The following is a 15,414-nucleotide window of genomic DNA, read 5'->3' on the forward strand; positions in this document are numbered from 1 at the left end:
CCTGTCTTCTCGATAAGCGACCAGCCCAGTCAAATAGCCACCTCCGATTATATCTGTTTCATCAAGATGGATTTCGCATACGATCATATTCAGGAGGAGATCCTAGCTTCCAGACAAGCCGAGAAGAACGAAGACGGAACCCAACAAACCGAGTCACAGAACATTAATCTCGGCGCTGAATTCGAAGAGACTTTTCGAGCCTTCTCCAACAGTCCCTGGGGTGCCAAAATTGGCGGTCTATGGAGTAATGTACGGAAACAAGGCGAGAGTTACTACGAAGGTGCTAGACAGGAATACGCTGCAGTGAGCGAGGAAGCTACCAAAGGCTTCTCCGATCTTCGCGATAGTATCGTCGATAGGACCAAAGGGATTTCGCTAGGCGGCGCTCTATCAGCAATTGCTCCAAGTAATGAAACAACCACGGACGAATCTATACCCAAGGCCGCAGATAAGGAGAACAAGGAAGAAGGTGAGTTGAAGGACCAAGCACAGACCGAAGAAGGCGAAAGTTTCATTTCACGATTTCGGGCCGAAGCTGCGAAGAGACTGAAGGAAATCGAAAGGGCGGAAGACGCAGCTGACGAAGCCCTGGTTCGATTCGGTACGAACATTCGTAGCTTCCTGCGAGATGCTGTCAGTATCGCTCCACCGGAACAAGGGTCCGACAAGGTACTTTTCGAGAGTAAGGATTCGGAAGGGAAACGCGTGTTTCATGCTACTCGCCTCGAAGCTCAATTACACGCTATTCACACCAATTTAGAAGGACTAAAGAAGGATCCGGATAGTGAGCAGTGGACTGCCTTCAAGAAAGATTTCAATGTGGAGAGCAAGACGGATGATATAACTAAGGACCTTGAACAATACCCTGAGCTTCGCCGGGCTATGGAGAAGCTCGTCCCAGAGACGGTTGACTATAGTGGATTCTGGTCGCGGTATTACTTTCTCCGTCTAGCTGTTGAGACAGAGGAGCAAAAGCGCAAGGAACTACTTAAAGGTAACCTTTTCACGACTATAATCCTATTTCCATACCTCATATTGATCATCATATTCTGATTATAGGCGCCAACACAGCCGCCGACGAAGAAGAAGTCGGCTGGGACGAAGACTCAGACTCCGAGTCACCATCAACTCCTCACGTAAAGTCCAAGCCAAGCGCCGCATCGTCCCAAAACCTTACCGTTGTTGACGACTCCAATCTATTGAGCGAACCACGTCGATCCAATGACCAGCATTCACAACCCGATAGTGAATCAAGCTACGACGTTGTGAGCGGTGCTACCAGTCAGACTCCTGCCAGTCCTCGCGAAAAGCCCGCTGCAAATACATCTGAAGATAGTGACGAAGATTGGGAATAAGGTAGTTGTCTAACTTTTTGTTTTTGGGGGTTGTGGTATTATGCTTTTCTGATACTTGCGCCGAGCGGGAGTTACGGGAGTTTGGGTGTAAATAATCTAACGCGTCTTGACGTGCATTGCTCTCTCACAATGCTTCTCATATTTTCTTTGTTGCTGTGGCGTTTATTCCCCTCTCCCTTAGCTTAACGATTATCGATCCGAATTGGACATGAGGTCTACTCCTTAAATCTATAGGTTACGAGATGTGGGTAAGTCCCTAATTAAATCGTCATTCGATACTGATTATCAAACTACTTTGATTCAGGTCCCCGGAAAATTCCAGGACTTGTCCCCAATCCCTCATCTGTGAGCGCCGTAGTAAGCCGCTTAGACAATGGCGATACCCTAGACAAACTGCCCCCTTTCCCACCAGCAGGCGCTGCTGCTTGTCTGGCCATTTGCCGGGGCAGACCAGGCGACGATAGCGGGGGAGTTTGTTCTCGATAAGATCGTGCTTGGAATCGGTCTTCCGGCGCTCCACCACCAGGTGACGCAGGGTCGACGCTAGTCACTCGATACTGATATCGGGCTGGTGTCCCCGTTGGTGTCCAATGTCCCTCGTTGTTGTACTGGTATTGGTAATCCTCACCGCGACGCTTTAGCGGTGACTCATCGTATGGGTCCCAGCCTACCTTCCGACGGGCTTCTGCGCGGACGCGTTGGCGGTGTTGTTCATCGCCTCCTGCGCCGGTGCTGGAAGATTCTTCTAAGAAGAAGTTGAGTAGTTCATCGGTAATTGAAAGGTGAGATTGTTGTTGGAATTGTTGGAGGGATGTGAGGCGAAGAAGGGTTTCGAGTAGTGACAGGGAAGTGCGAATATTGTTGAAAAGTGGGTTGGAGGCGGTGGATGTAGACACATCACGAGAAGATGAAAATGATATCTGCTGTGATGAAGAAACTTTGTCGTCTTCAAGTCTCAAATTCGCCATATGCGACTTGGCGTCACGGGTGTCTGGTGTTTCCTCTTCATCGTCAATATCCGTCTCGTCATCTTTCTCTTCTTCCTGATGAACCTCAAAAGCAACCCATTCCGGGTCCAAGCCAGGTGGAAGACGCCAAGCTGCATGTATATGGCGCTCTGATAATGACTTAAGGTAACTCAACTCCTCCTCCTCCGGTTCCTTACCGTTTAATTGCGCATCAAGTTGTGCCTGAAGTTCATCCCGTTGTCCTTCCTGTTTCTCATTTTCCTCCTCTGACGTTTCTTCACTTAGTTCGCCATACATTGTCTCGTTTCTATCGATCATTCGACGTGGCGGAATAGCATTGATATCTCGCTTGAGCAAGAGCACTGGACTGTTTGTCTCACCTTCGCTCCCAATGTTAAGCATCTTACCGGTATCAGCGTAGAAAATCTTGGAGATTTGGTGGACGGGAATGATTTCTCGAAGACCAGCAAGCTTGACTCCTTCATAAGGTTCAGGTTGTGGTTCACCATCCTCAAAGTTGTGTACTCTGCCATCATCTAGATCCTCCACAATCAAAATCTGATAGGCGAATTCGTCTCCCCTTGCAGTGGCAGGAAGATCGGAGTCGCTCAATTTCTGATTTGGTCGATTGGCAAAGACCTCCATCGGAACTCTTCGTAATTTCACTCGAGCTTTGTGCATGACTTCCTTCCATGTCGTCTCCCGGACGTTCTCCTCGTCAAAATGTCTTATATGACCGCTAAAAAGCATATACATCGATAGTGTGAAAGTAGGACCAACTTGTACTGCTCTTGAAGGTTGGATCGAATATTGTGTGTCGCATGCCGATAGAAATGTGCTAGCTTGTAGTAGACGAGACGGTGAGACCGTAGATGGTAGAGTAGTGGACAGTCGGGCACCCGATGTCGTAATTGCGAGATTCATTAACGGCACCGCATCTTCAATCTTCTCTAGCACTTTTCGGATATCAGAGATGATCAATTTGATCTCGATTTCGTTTTGGGCTCGTGCTTTAGACGATAATGCCCCTTTGTGAGCTAGCTCCTCGGCAGACGCAGCTTTTTCAAGTCGGCGCGCAAGTGACTGTATGTCATGCCTGATCGCTTTGGTAAGAGATACTGCGGATTCGAGCGATGTGTTTCCTCTTGCAGCTATCAATTCTATCATATCAATCGCAGGTGAGATGACCTATAGCGTACAGCGTTAGTCTTCTGGACCAGTAGAAGCCCATAAATAGCTTACCGTAATCTTGCTCTGGAGTCTCTGCTGTAGAGCGAGAAGTTCTGTTCTTTCAGTACCACCAACATTCTATTTTTGCTATGAGTCAGCTCTATATACTTGTGTATGATAAAGGCAGGAAGTGATACTTTGAGTAGTCTAGTAGTTTGCTGGATTGCATATGTCGCGGTGATACTAATGCCAGACCTATGGAATGGATTAGACAAAGAAATTAAAATTCATTAGAGTAATCTTACCGAATCGCATAGTTCATGGCCTGGTTGGTGATCTGTACAGACGATCAGTGGACAATCAACAAATAAGCAATTGATGAGACCCGCACCTTGGAAAGAAAGACCTCCATCTCGGAGGGCGAAGAAAAGCAAAAGCCAAGTATACTCCTGAAGATGGAAAGATGTTTGAGTGTAGAGGGAAGTCTTGAAAGCTGTATGAAGAGAAAAGATACCCCTATTTCGCTAAGAAATGAGTGCGTGAGGGGAAAAGTCGAGTCTTTCTCTACGTTTGGAGAAGAAAACAAATTGAGCGGTCTAGTAGCATGGCGTAGAGTTTGCAATTTTTCACATGCAATATATTGAAAAGTCTCTTATTGCCTGAAAATCACTGATGTTGGTTATGTACAAGAATCTTCATTGTGATTGACGCTTTGGACTGAACGTTGATCGTGCCTTAATGCCTTAATGCCTTATTTGGCGCCTATTCAGAATAGCCGACAGCCACTGTCCGAATACTTTGACGCGCGGTTCAGTCAACCAATAATATGCGTACTGTCCCGCAGGCCCCGCACAGCTGAGTCAGCGATCCAGTGCAAAATTGTCCCAGGCCCCTCCACTTCTTGCTTGTTTTGTCTTTTCAACGAAGAAGTCTTAACATACACTCGACGAGACGTCATTCCTTCTATCGCATCATCAGCAGTTGTCTTCGTTCAAATTTCTCGTTGTTTCATATTTTAATTTTTATTTGTTTCATAGAAGCCCATATCATCACTCATGGCTGACCAGACTCCCGACAACTGGGAGGAAGACCTCTCCAGACAAACAGACAACATGAATTTGAATAACGGCAACGCCAACTTCCAAGCTCAGGCTCCCTTGTTCCAACCCGGTGCAGCATCTTTTCAACCTGGTGCTGCCTCGTTCGTTCCAGGCCAGCAATACCAGCAATACGGATACCCCCAATACCAGCAGCAAGGCCAAGGCTATTATCCTGCCTACAACCAACAGCAAGCTTACAATCAATACGGTGGCTATGGACAACAGCCCGGAAATTACAATCAGATCTATAACAACCAGTACGGTAGCGGTGGTTACAACCAGTACTCACAGCAGCAACAGCAACAGCAGTCGCAGTTCCGTCAGGCTCCTGCTGCCCAAAAGACTCCCGCCGCTGAACAACCAGCCGCCCCAGCTGCGCAAGCTCCCAAACCCGCAACTACAGGTGCGCCAAAGGCAAAAGTTTTATCGCTGGGAGATTCAGGTGCAAGCGCTCCGAAAACTAAGGTCCTTTCTCTCGGTACTCCCGCTGCTACAAAGACCACCAAGGATGAATCCGCTACACCTGGAGATAGTAAGGGCGCCGCAGCCGCAGAGGCTGCTAACAAAGTAACTGCTTCCAAGGCAATTGAGAAAACAGAGAAAAAGGCAGAGGCCAAAGCTGCAAGCAGCGGAAAGGCTTCGCCGGCCCCCTCATCTGGTCGCAATAGTCCCGGACGCAGCAGCCCTTCCCGAGGCGAGGCTGCTAAGGCTGTTCGTGACGCCGATGCAGTTGCTCGTGAACAGAAAGCCGACGTCGACGAAGCCACGTTGAAGGAAATCTACGGTGAGAAGCGTGAACATGTCAACCTCGTATTCATCGGTCACGTCGATGCCGGAAAATCGACTCTCGGAGGATCTATCCTGTATGCTACTGGTATGGTTGATGAACGTACCATGGAAAAATACAAGCGTGATGCAAAGGACGCCGGTCGTGAGACGTGGTATTTGTCATGGGCATTGGATTTGACAAACGAGGAGCGTGCCAAGGGTAAAACCGTCGAAGTCGGCCGTGCTTTCTTCAAGGTTACTTATCAAGGTCCTGACGGTGAGGTGGAGCGCCATTTCACCATTCTCGACGCTCCGGGCCACAAGTCTTTTGTGCCACACATGATCGGAGGGGCCTCGCAAGCAGATGTTGGTGTGCTAGTTGTTTCGGCTCGTAAGGGCGAGTATGAGACCGGTTTCGAGAAGGGCGGCCAGACCCGAGAACACGCCCTTTTGGCCAGAAACACTGGTGTCAAGAAACTCATTGTGGCGGTCAATAAGATGGACGACCCTACTGTCGAGTGGAGCAAAGCCCGTTTTGATGAATGTACAGTGAAGATCGCCAAGTTCCTTGAGAATTTGGGTTACAAGAAGGCAGATCTGTTCTTCATGCCAATCTCCGCCCAACGCACTCTTGGTATCAAAGACCGTATCCCCAAGGACATTTGCCCATGGTATGATGGGCCTTCCCTGCTGGAATATCTGACCGACATGAAGATGCCTGAGCGTAAGATCAATGCACCTTTCATGATGCCCATCAGTACCAAATACCGTGATATGGGTACTATGGTCGAAGGTCGTATCGAATCTGGTGTCATGAAGAAGAGTAACACATATCTCATGATGCCGAACAGAGAAGAAGTAGGGATTGCCGCGTTATATGGTGAGACTGAGGATGAAATCTCCACTGCCACTTGTGGTGACCAGGTCCGAATCCGTTTGCGCGGTATTGAAGAAGAAGATATTCTTCCCGGATTCGTCCTTTGCTCTCCCAAGCGACCAGTCCACTGTGTTTCTGCCTTTGAAGCTAAGATCAGAATTTTGGAGTTGAAGAGCATTCTTTCTGCTGGTTATAACTGTGTCTTGCACGTGCATTCTGCCATTGAAGAAGTTACGATTGCCGCATTGCTGCATAAGCTCGAGCCCGGCACGGGCCGAAAGAGCAAAAAACCACCTGCTTTTGCTAGCAGGGGTCAAACCATCATTGCTCGTTTGGAAGTTACTGGTTCGGCGGGTGCAGTGTGTGTGGAGAAGTACGAAGATTACGACCAACTGGGTCGATTCACATTGCGTGACCAGGTAAGATTTTTCCCAAGGTTTCTTCTTTTTGTTTTTTTGGATTATTAAGATTCCATTTCTAACATCACTTACCATTCCAGGGACAAACCATTGCCATTGGCATGATCACAAAGCTGATCCTTAACGAACCAACCGCCTAAAAGGAGTGACGTATATGCATGAAGTCCTATAAGATAAGCATCCGGATTGGCCCAGGGTCTTTTTTTCCTTTTGTTTTTATGTAGTACACTCGATTTTGTGATGATTATGAAAATGGCATGTTTTTCCGGTTTAGATTCTTGCATTGCTTGCCCATGCTAGCTAAAACAATACACTCGAGGACTTGGTATTGCGAACCTAGCAGTTGATGAGCTGTGTTCTGATAGAAATACCTGTGTTATACAGGTATGGGTGCTGTTGGACCTCTTCAGCGCATCCTTGCCTTTAATGGCGCCCAAGTGTGAGGTGATCTTCACGTGGGCACTGGAAGACAATTACACTGGCTTACAAGAATGATGGTCCCGGTCATCTTGGAAACAATTTCAGGTTACAAAATGACATAGAATTTAGGACTCTTGGTCGATCTTTCCATAGACCATAACTGCAGCCAAGCCGTCATCACTACTCCTATCCTTCCCACCTTCAATATAAAACCTCGTCTCCAACTCCTTTGTAATGTACCAAGCTTGCGCTAGGTTGTCTCTGTCACTAGAAAACCGTCCCTGGAGCTTGACTACACCCTGATTGACCCTCCTCCCCCCACCCCCCAGGCCAAAGGTCTCGACTCGCACAACCACATCGGGTGCCAGATATGCCGGGGGAAAAACAGCTCCTGTCTCCCAAACCTTCGTGAGAACACGTACCTATGTAGTTTTCTGAAAAGGTCCCTGGTCACCATTTCGAATGCCAAGGGTCGTCTTCAGCCTCGTAAAATAGTCAAGCGGGGCTATGTCTAATTATAGATTTATATAAGTATTCTGAAATATCGTATTTTGATATTCATATATGTGGGTACGCAATCACATACCTAGGTACTCAACATGACTATATGTAAGGTGGACCGGGGTAGGTTGTGGACTTGGGGTTAATGAATGCATTTTGTGATCTAGATACTTATCAACCAAATGAACATGTCTCGACAAGTATACCGTAAAGAACTTAAAGAGTCATAGCCATGAAGCACCATCATCATTCATAATATGTGATACCAGATCAAGGATCGCTCCATATATACTAAACACCAAAGAGCGACTCAATCATCGCTTCTTCTTACCAACAACCTTGGTAAATCCCTCCTCGTCAACCTCAGGCTCAGCCCTTTGCCTGGGAGGTCTCGATACCAAGGTAGGCGCATCATTCATCTCTTCATCTTCATCCTCGTCGTCATCAACATCTTCATCCGTCTCCTGATCCTCATCTTTCGTATCAACATGCCTAAATAAATTCTGTTGTTCAACTCCCTTCCTCTCCATCTTATCCTTATACTCAGCCCACATCCTATCCACATCCGCATAATCACCAAGATCAATCCTTGCTTTGAGATTCATGATCTGATCTGCAACAATACCCGCCGAACCGTCGTCAACCGCAACATCGAATTCATCAGTCATGACTTGTACCAGAATATCTTCAATATCGTAAGAATCGGTCTCCGGACGTGTGGATATGATATCAGAGATTGCGCCACAGAGCCAGTCGCGTTTGTCAGAGGAATTTTGGCCTCCCCAGGAGGATTGGACAGCGAGAGTTAGGGCGGGCCATGTGTTGAGAGCGAGGGTGATTGCGAGATCGAGTTTTTGTTGTTGTTCTTCTAAGCGTTCTGTTGTGGTATTCTGGGATGTGGATGCCATTTTTATGTTGCCTCCGTCGAATTAGTAGATGTTCCTGAAGAATAATTCTAGATTGGGCTTGAGGTTGAAGTGATTGTCGCCTTGTGTATTGGTCGCTGGTATGACGTTGGGTTTGTAATATTGAATAAAATTGTGGGTGAAATTTAAAGATTCTTTAATCAAGCATAAATACAAGTCACGATTGATGGTAAATCTCCTATAGTATAGGCGATAAGTCAATTTGAAGTTATTTGGTCGAAGGGTATTTAGGAGTGGTGTATCCCACCGCAAAAAAATTTTGATTGTGCCTCGATCTAATCCGCTTATCGTTATCTTATCACTATCTTATGACTCTTATCAGCACCATATCCCCACTGTCGTTCATACAAGACACTTTATTTCACATAGGCTCTGAGACCATAAAACTCATTGGATTGAATTTTAATTGACTCCTACCATGTTCAAAATTCAGACGTTACAGAATACTGAGGAAGTTTCTTAAGATCAAGAAATTCGCCAGTAACAACAACTAGGATTACCTGGGTAGATATGAACAAATTCCATTATATAAAAAATTGATCTAGAAATGCAATCAAGAGCTATACACTAACCGAAGAACTCCAGAAAAAAAATATTATATCGTGAAAGCCATCGTCGAGTCCGGTTCGCATAGGGTATTTACCGGCCAAAAGATTCCGCGCCGCGATGCTTCAAATGAAAACCAAGACAAATATTGTGCGTGCTCAAAGCTGGGCCATATCGTTCATGATTCTAACTTCCTCACCGGGTTTGAAGGCAGGCAATCCGATGAACGGGCAGCTTGCACAACGGAATGCATCTCCTAGAGAACAGCTATTACAGGAGCCAGTCTTTCCTTGCACCGTAAAGTCGACTTCATCGTTGAGTTCGTCGGTCTTCAATTTGAGGACATTGAGGTCTGCGTTGGCCTTTTCGCGGCGCTCTGCATCTTCTGCTTCTAGCTGAGCAGCAAGACCACAGGTGCAATCCTTACAAGCCCGTCGTCGCTTTTTAGCGGTCTCTGGTTGACATTCAGCAGCTGTGATGTCTATTAGTATCGACTGGCAGATAAAGTTTTATTTGGGGGCAAAAAGACTCACGTTGCTGCACAGGTTTACCCAAGTCCTCCTCGTCCAGTAAATCGTCTTCGTTAATCAATTCGTCATCATCATAATTATCCACGAATCCAACACTCTCGATCTTAACCGGCTCGGGAGAAATCTTATTCTTCCTTTTATTGGCGCCAAATCGAAGAGGTACAGCGGCTTCCTGATATTGAGGTTTCTCGAATGCGCCATGCTTCTCAACCAAACCAGCCAAAATCGCCTCGCGACCCTCGTTTGCTTGGAACGGACCATCTTGCAACTGCAATTGTGCCGAAGGCTTCATAGAGGGTGTAAGGATATTAAAAATATCCCGCGTCAACAGTTCAAGTGCCTCATTTCGCCGAGCGCCATTGGTATCTGTGAGAACGAGGACAAGGTCATAAGTGGATGCCGGGAGTGTGACGAATCCGGCTGATAAGCGGTCCAGCATCTGTAAATCAGTGACGGAACGATCGAATGTCGTGAATATATCTCGCAATTTCTCTTCGTGGGCAGCGATCGAAGGGGGTGCTAGGAGCAGACTGCGCTTCTGAGTCACATTTTGAGGAGATGAAACATCAAACTCGGTAGTTGTGTCGATGAGGACGGGCAAGGACGGCATTTTGACTGTTTTTCTTTTTATTCTCTTATGCTGGTAGTGATTAAACAACGAAAGAAAAGAATCACAAGCGCAGAACAAGAAATAAAAGGATGTTCTTGAGGAATTGCTGATTACCAACCCTGAGCCGAAGTCGGTGATGGAAAAAGTTACAGACCCCGCCTGCTGCCTCAGTTTTCAGGCGTCAGTTGCCACCGGAAGGCCAGAACGGGTTAAAGCTTTTCCGATTATCTTATCACTGATCTTTGCAAGCAATATGATTCGTCGATATGTTAATAGCTGTATAGCAATAACGAGTCAGAAACGCTCTTTTACTAATATCAGATTGCTGAATGAATATATGAATGGTTTGTTCTTATTAATGTTTGTAATATGGAATTTGCTGTAATTTATTTAGTTGCTTAGGTGGTGGTTGTACGTAAAAGGCTGCCTGTTCTGAATATTTGCTGAATCACCGCACACCCGGATCATGGCAATAATCAACAATAAGGACCAAAGGGAAGTTTGGGTATTCGTTTCCAATATGATTAAATCTATTATATATATATATATTTTGGCTCTTTGAACTTTCCAAAGCTATTCATAAGATCGGCGTTGAGTTCCGGATGAAATGTTGTCGCTCTTCCCTTTCGCCCTAACTACGTAACCCTAATTCAACCTCCACTCCGGCCAGTTTAGGCATGTATGCTTTCGCAAGTGAGTTCCGATGTGTCTGGTAGGAGATTCTATGGTGATATTCTCATTTTGCCCAGAGTTTTATTGTCGTATTGGATAGGTAGACGAAACGTCATTTTTACCTGTAATCAACTCTAATTGAGAATAAGGCTCCTTGAGAGATATTTCTACAGATTATTATTCAAATCTGTCGCCTCTCTATTTCTTTATAGCTCGGAGCAGAATAAAAACGACCTTTAAACACATTGAATCCAGCTTCGCCGGTCAAGGGAACATAATCGAACGTTTTCCAAGATGCAGGACGCTGCTAATTTGGGAGATCTCGTCACCCCAGGAAAATGTTTGGCAGATTTCTCGCTGGTTCCGGTAAATGTCTAACGAAAAAAACAGCTGCATCACCTAAGTTAACAGGCAAAATTTCTTTTCAGATCGGAGATGGCTCGACCTCCTATGCTGCGCAGATTGCTGCAATCCAGCGATTGTGTGAGAAGTCCGGTGTGAAACACACCATGCATGCGACAGGTACTACGCTTGGTATGCAGGACTATTCTTTTTGGTATTCGGAAAGAGCTCTAATGAATGTCATGAGCAGAGGGCCCTTGGGATCAAGTCCACCAGGTCATTGGCTGTGCTCATTCTCTGGTCCATCGACAGGGGACTGGCAGGATACAGTCCGATGTCCGAGTTTCGACAAGGTGAGTACTATACCCTTGAAAGGAACCGATCCAGGAAGATTGATGCATATCGAATTAATAGGACGGATAAGCCACAGGGATTGGACACGGAGGTTCAATCTGTTGAGAAGATCTTGGCCGCTTAATACCGATGATATATGTACTCTGAGAAGCTTGACAATCGTTTATGTACTACTAACTCTGGCCTGTAAGAAAGTGAATTCATCGATGGTCTTATTCAAATATGTTTGTACGTAATCACAGATGACGAATCTCAATGATATGGTAATGTCTCCAAAGGAATATATGATTCTACAATGATGATAGTCCTCAGAACATGACCTGTCACGTTCGTACTATGGAATAAAACAATAGAAGCTACGCAAACACAGCTGGGCAGACCAAACTCTCAAGTGAAATCAAAAGAGCGAACACAAGACATCAGGAATCGAAAGATGAGAAGTTTCATATAAAGACACAACAACAGCAGTCCTACAACTCACCCACGCAAGCGTCGTAACCACATTCAAGACCTCTATACATTCTTCAAGACACAGCACTTCCCACAAAGACGACAAGAACCGCGCAAAATCTACAAAGAATAATGTCAGACAACCGCCAAATAAAATAGTACTTAAAGATATGATCCAACATACGCAGCATTAGTGGCAAATATAAGGTCCGAATTGTTACTAGCCAGTAAGCCCGTCATGAGTGCGAATATAATCGCAAATACCCATAAAATGGCCATTCGTCCCCATATTGAAGGTATTGCATACAGCGCAAACATGGGTGCCACAATGATGGTTGGAGCAATGATTACGGAAAGCCAGGAGAAGAAGCATGACATCTTCTCGAGGTACAAGACAAACAAATTTGGATGACTGGGATGTTCGAAATGGCGTTTGATGCAAGAAGGTAGGATCTTCGGTATTAGAAACCGTCGTAATTCATATTGTTAGCGATTGTGATTTGCCTAGGAAAAGTAGGCGGCTCGCAGACATGGAAACTCACATCGAATATTTTTCCGAACCCATATGATGTCCTTTTGTTATAAAAAAAATTAACCAGCGACATTGTGAGAAGACCACGTTCCTGAAAATGATTCGCAAATGGAGCCATGAGATCGTTTTCATCAACCCAAGGAGTGTCCTTAATTTCAGCATTGAGTTGCTTTGCAATAGATTCGGTGAAGGTTCCGAGAACAGCCGTGGGAGGTTCCTTGTATGATTGAGTCTTTTCGAAAAGTTCAAGAAAGATGTCTGATGTTATCCTGGTGATTAGTTGTCTTTCGCTGCACAAAACTAGACCAGTGCTTACAGTAGTTCGTTAGCTTATCCTGTAACTCTTGAATTAGCCTGTGCTGCTCCTGGGTGACTTCTGGGAGAAGAGACGACTCTGTTGCTGCATGTCTCTTGAAACGGATACGCGACTTAAGAGCTTGGAGGCTCTCTTCCTCTATTACAGTAATTTCTGACTGGAATCGAAGAAGCAGTGAATATCCCAAGTACCTAAACTTGCGTAATAGAGCAATGCTAGGTTTCTCAAGTAATTCGACTATTATATCGGAGTCGCTCGGAGTGGCCAACGCCCCTTCTGGTGAGGAAGACTGCATGGTGTGAGTTCTGTGACAAACTGGAATAATTGTATTATGATTAGAGCTGTCAGTGTAGACACAAGATACAATTGTTCTCTGCTTCCCCTTCCATATCAACACAGGTCGATGATAGCCCCTTTTATACCCAATTCATCAACCATTACATCTTTGAGCCTCATGAAAATTCTATTTTTTTTAAATCAGTCTCAGAGTTCATGCACAACACAACATACAAAGGCAGAACGAATATGGCATGCATGTCGATATCCGATGTGGTGTAGCGGAACTACTTTTTGTTGGCTCCCTCCTCATGGAAAAGCCACTAACTTGACAACGTAGCGATCTGATATGACAAGCGCCCCATGAAAACCTGTCAAAAACGAGCCATGTGTGCGATTGAAACAGAATTTGCGGCGCAGGTATATCGATCCCACCCTGAGGTATGGTTGTACGCATGTATGATGGTACCGGCGCATATTTATCGTTGTGCACATGGCGCTTTTTTCTCGAATTTTTTTCACTATCAGTCACTTTTGCTTGATGATTGGTTCTTCCTCGGCGCCAAAATGTAGATAGGTCTTGCCTGGGCGTTTGAGTAAGTAGTCATCATCAGACATAGTAAAGAATCCTCCATCAATCGTTCGATTGATTTGGAATTTCATGACGCCAAAACATGTGAAGATCAAAAAAGCACATGTAGTGCCCAATAGTTAGGCAGATGTTGAGTGTTTAGACATTGTTCAGTATGTTAGTGCAAAACAAACAAGTGCCGTGATGAACCATGTAGGTGACCCATGGAAAATCCGGTGTCAACGTCCACTGCATGAAATATACTCGAAACATGCAAATATATTTGGTTCGAGAGTCTGGGAGTTGACTAAGACGTCCTGTATCAAGACGCACCGAGATCTCTGTAGAGCAGACTTGTCTCTGAATTTGCCGAGATTGCCGAACGCTCACGGGTAGCTTTGTTAGCATCACGGAGTCCTCCTTTCCATAATACTCCATAGAATCTTCTTCTCACTGAATGAAAATCTTATGGACCAATACTGTAAATTGTGACTCAATGAGAAAATGGTAGTTCACTTTCGGCATCCATAAACACTATTTCCGCGTAACAAGGCCCCGGCTAGCATTGGAACTCATGAGTCATTTAGCCCTAACTTCCCCAACTTGCTGACTCACGCCTTGAGTCACAACGAGTGGCGCTACCAGCAAGACAAGGTCACTCGGTGAATCTGGTTCATGCTTTCAGAATATAACATCCATCTCGAGCGAAAATCGTACCCGTATGTGACTTTAAAGTAGTAAATCGAAAGCTATCACTGTGCCTAGGCAGGGCGCCTATCTAGCCCTTGAACGCAGATCTGGAAGTTGATGCATGTCTTTTGTTATGTTATCGTCTCCGTACGTGGTCCAGAATACGGTTCGGCTTGGCAAGGTGGCATCCTTAAGTAGTATGTATGTCAGTCAAACGATATGGAAGCGAATCCGTACTAGAAAAGAGTATGTGTGGATGTGTGATGAGTGTTCGTGATGATGTCTATATCTGCGTACCTCGACTAACAACTTATGCAGCGGTAGAATTTCATCTGGCAAGAATTGTATATCTAGGCTTTTAGGATGAAAACCCGGCAGATGTTGAAATTTAGATGATCGAATATGGCATTCAAGACTCAGCGTGTTAACGTAATCACGTAGTCGTATCTGTTGCTGCAGTAGAAAAGAAATCGCAGTAACAACAAACAAGACTTTTTAGGTCGAGGTTTAAGCTTCAGTAGGGACTATTATTAGACTTAATGAGATAGCTAGTTGCCTGATCCACTCAACATAGGGTGATAGGTTGCCGATCTCTGAGATTCCGGGAGGGTTCATTCCGTTGGGTTCGCCTGATAGCCTTATTCTTGGGGCTCTGACCAACGTCTAGGTACAGTCCATTTAGTAATAGGAGTAATGAATGGACTTCTGTCATCCTAAAATCTACATAAAGTACCACAGACCACACTTGAATCCAAAAGTATCAGCAACGCACCGTCCATCTCCCTGCTTCTAAGCAATACGTTCTGATTCCTGTGTTGTCCACAAAGGGTAAAAGGTACTAGTTGGGACAACAATTACGATCCACCACGCGATAAAGCGAAGGTTCTAGTCCTCGGGGAATTGATTCCAGCTTTCCGGCGTGTCGCTCGTCCCACTAAATCGCTCGTTAAATATTAGGCTTTTGACTTTCGACTTTTGACTTAAAGTACATGTAACACGGGCATTCGCCATTTCCGTTTCA

The 15,414-nt window shown here is 45.4% G+C and overlaps 6 protein-coding genes across 6 annotated transcripts, besides 1 other annotated feature; 3 read left to right on the plus strand and 3 right to left on the minus strand.

The window, feature by feature from the left end:
* Positions 1-66: 66 nt before the first annotated feature.
* Positions 67-1,355, plus strand: TSTA_083970 (BSD domain protein; the record flags this gene model as incomplete). Its single annotated transcript, XM_002478083.1, has 2 exons — positions 67-994; positions 1,060-1,355. 2 exons carry the CDS (start codon positions 67-69, stop codon positions 1,353-1,355), a joined length of 1,224 nt encoding a protein of 407 aa, XP_002478128.1.
* A 290-nt stretch (positions 1,356-1,645) lies between these two features.
* On the minus strand, positions 1,646-3,905 carry TSTA_083980 (RanGTP-binding protein; the record flags this gene model as incomplete). The annotated part of the gene is made up of 5 exons (XM_002478084.1): positions 1,646-3,511; positions 3,566-3,631; positions 3,691-3,748; positions 3,799-3,830; positions 3,885-3,905. 5 exons carry the CDS (start codon positions 3,903-3,905, stop codon positions 1,646-1,648), a joined length of 2,043 nt encoding a protein of 680 aa, XP_002478129.1.
* A 643-nt stretch (positions 3,906-4,548) lies between these two features.
* TSTA_083990 (translation release factor eRF3, putative) lies at positions 4,549-6,797 on the plus strand (the record flags this gene model as incomplete). Its single annotated transcript, XM_002478085.1, has 2 exons — positions 4,549-6,657; positions 6,738-6,797. The coding sequence occupies 2 exons, from the start codon at positions 4,549-4,551 to the stop codon at positions 6,795-6,797; spliced, it is 2,169 nt and encodes a 722-aa protein (XP_002478130.1).
* A 405-nt stretch (positions 6,798-7,202) lies between these two features.
* TSTA_084000 (pre-rRNA processing protein, putative) lies at positions 7,203-8,486 on the minus strand (the record flags this gene model as incomplete). The annotated part of the gene is made up of 3 exons (XM_002478086.1): positions 7,203-7,468; positions 7,664-7,741; positions 7,910-8,486. The coding sequence occupies 3 exons, from the start codon at positions 8,484-8,486 to the stop codon at positions 7,203-7,205; spliced, it is 921 nt and encodes a 306-aa protein (XP_002478131.1).
* A 722-nt stretch (positions 8,487-9,208) lies between these two features.
* TSTA_084010 (uncharacterized protein) lies at positions 9,209-10,190 on the minus strand (the record flags this gene model as incomplete). The annotated part of the gene is made up of 2 exons (XM_002478087.1): positions 9,209-9,522; positions 9,584-10,190. 2 exons carry the CDS (start codon positions 10,188-10,190, stop codon positions 9,209-9,211), a joined length of 921 nt encoding a protein of 306 aa, XP_002478132.1.
* Positions 10,191-10,713: 523 nt separating this feature from the next.
* Positions 10,714-10,742: a sequence feature (AT_rich).
* A 414-nt stretch (positions 10,743-11,156) lies between these two features.
* Positions 11,157-11,682, plus strand: TSTA_084020 (uncharacterized protein; the record flags this gene model as incomplete). Its single annotated transcript, XM_002478088.1, has 4 exons — positions 11,157-11,228; positions 11,291-11,396; positions 11,455-11,557; positions 11,619-11,682. The coding sequence occupies 4 exons, from the start codon at positions 11,157-11,159 to the stop codon at positions 11,680-11,682; spliced, it is 345 nt and encodes a 114-aa protein (XP_002478133.1).
* Between the last annotated feature and the right edge of the window lie 3,732 nt (positions 11,683-15,414).

The sequence above is a fragment of the Talaromyces stipitatus genome, genomic scaffold, assembly GCF_000003125.1.
Source record: "Talaromyces stipitatus ATCC 10500 scf_1105507295527 genomic scaffold, whole genome shotgun sequence".
In the NCBI taxonomy this organism is placed as follows: domain Eukaryota; kingdom Fungi; phylum Ascomycota; class Eurotiomycetes; order Eurotiales; family Trichocomaceae; genus Talaromyces; species Talaromyces stipitatus.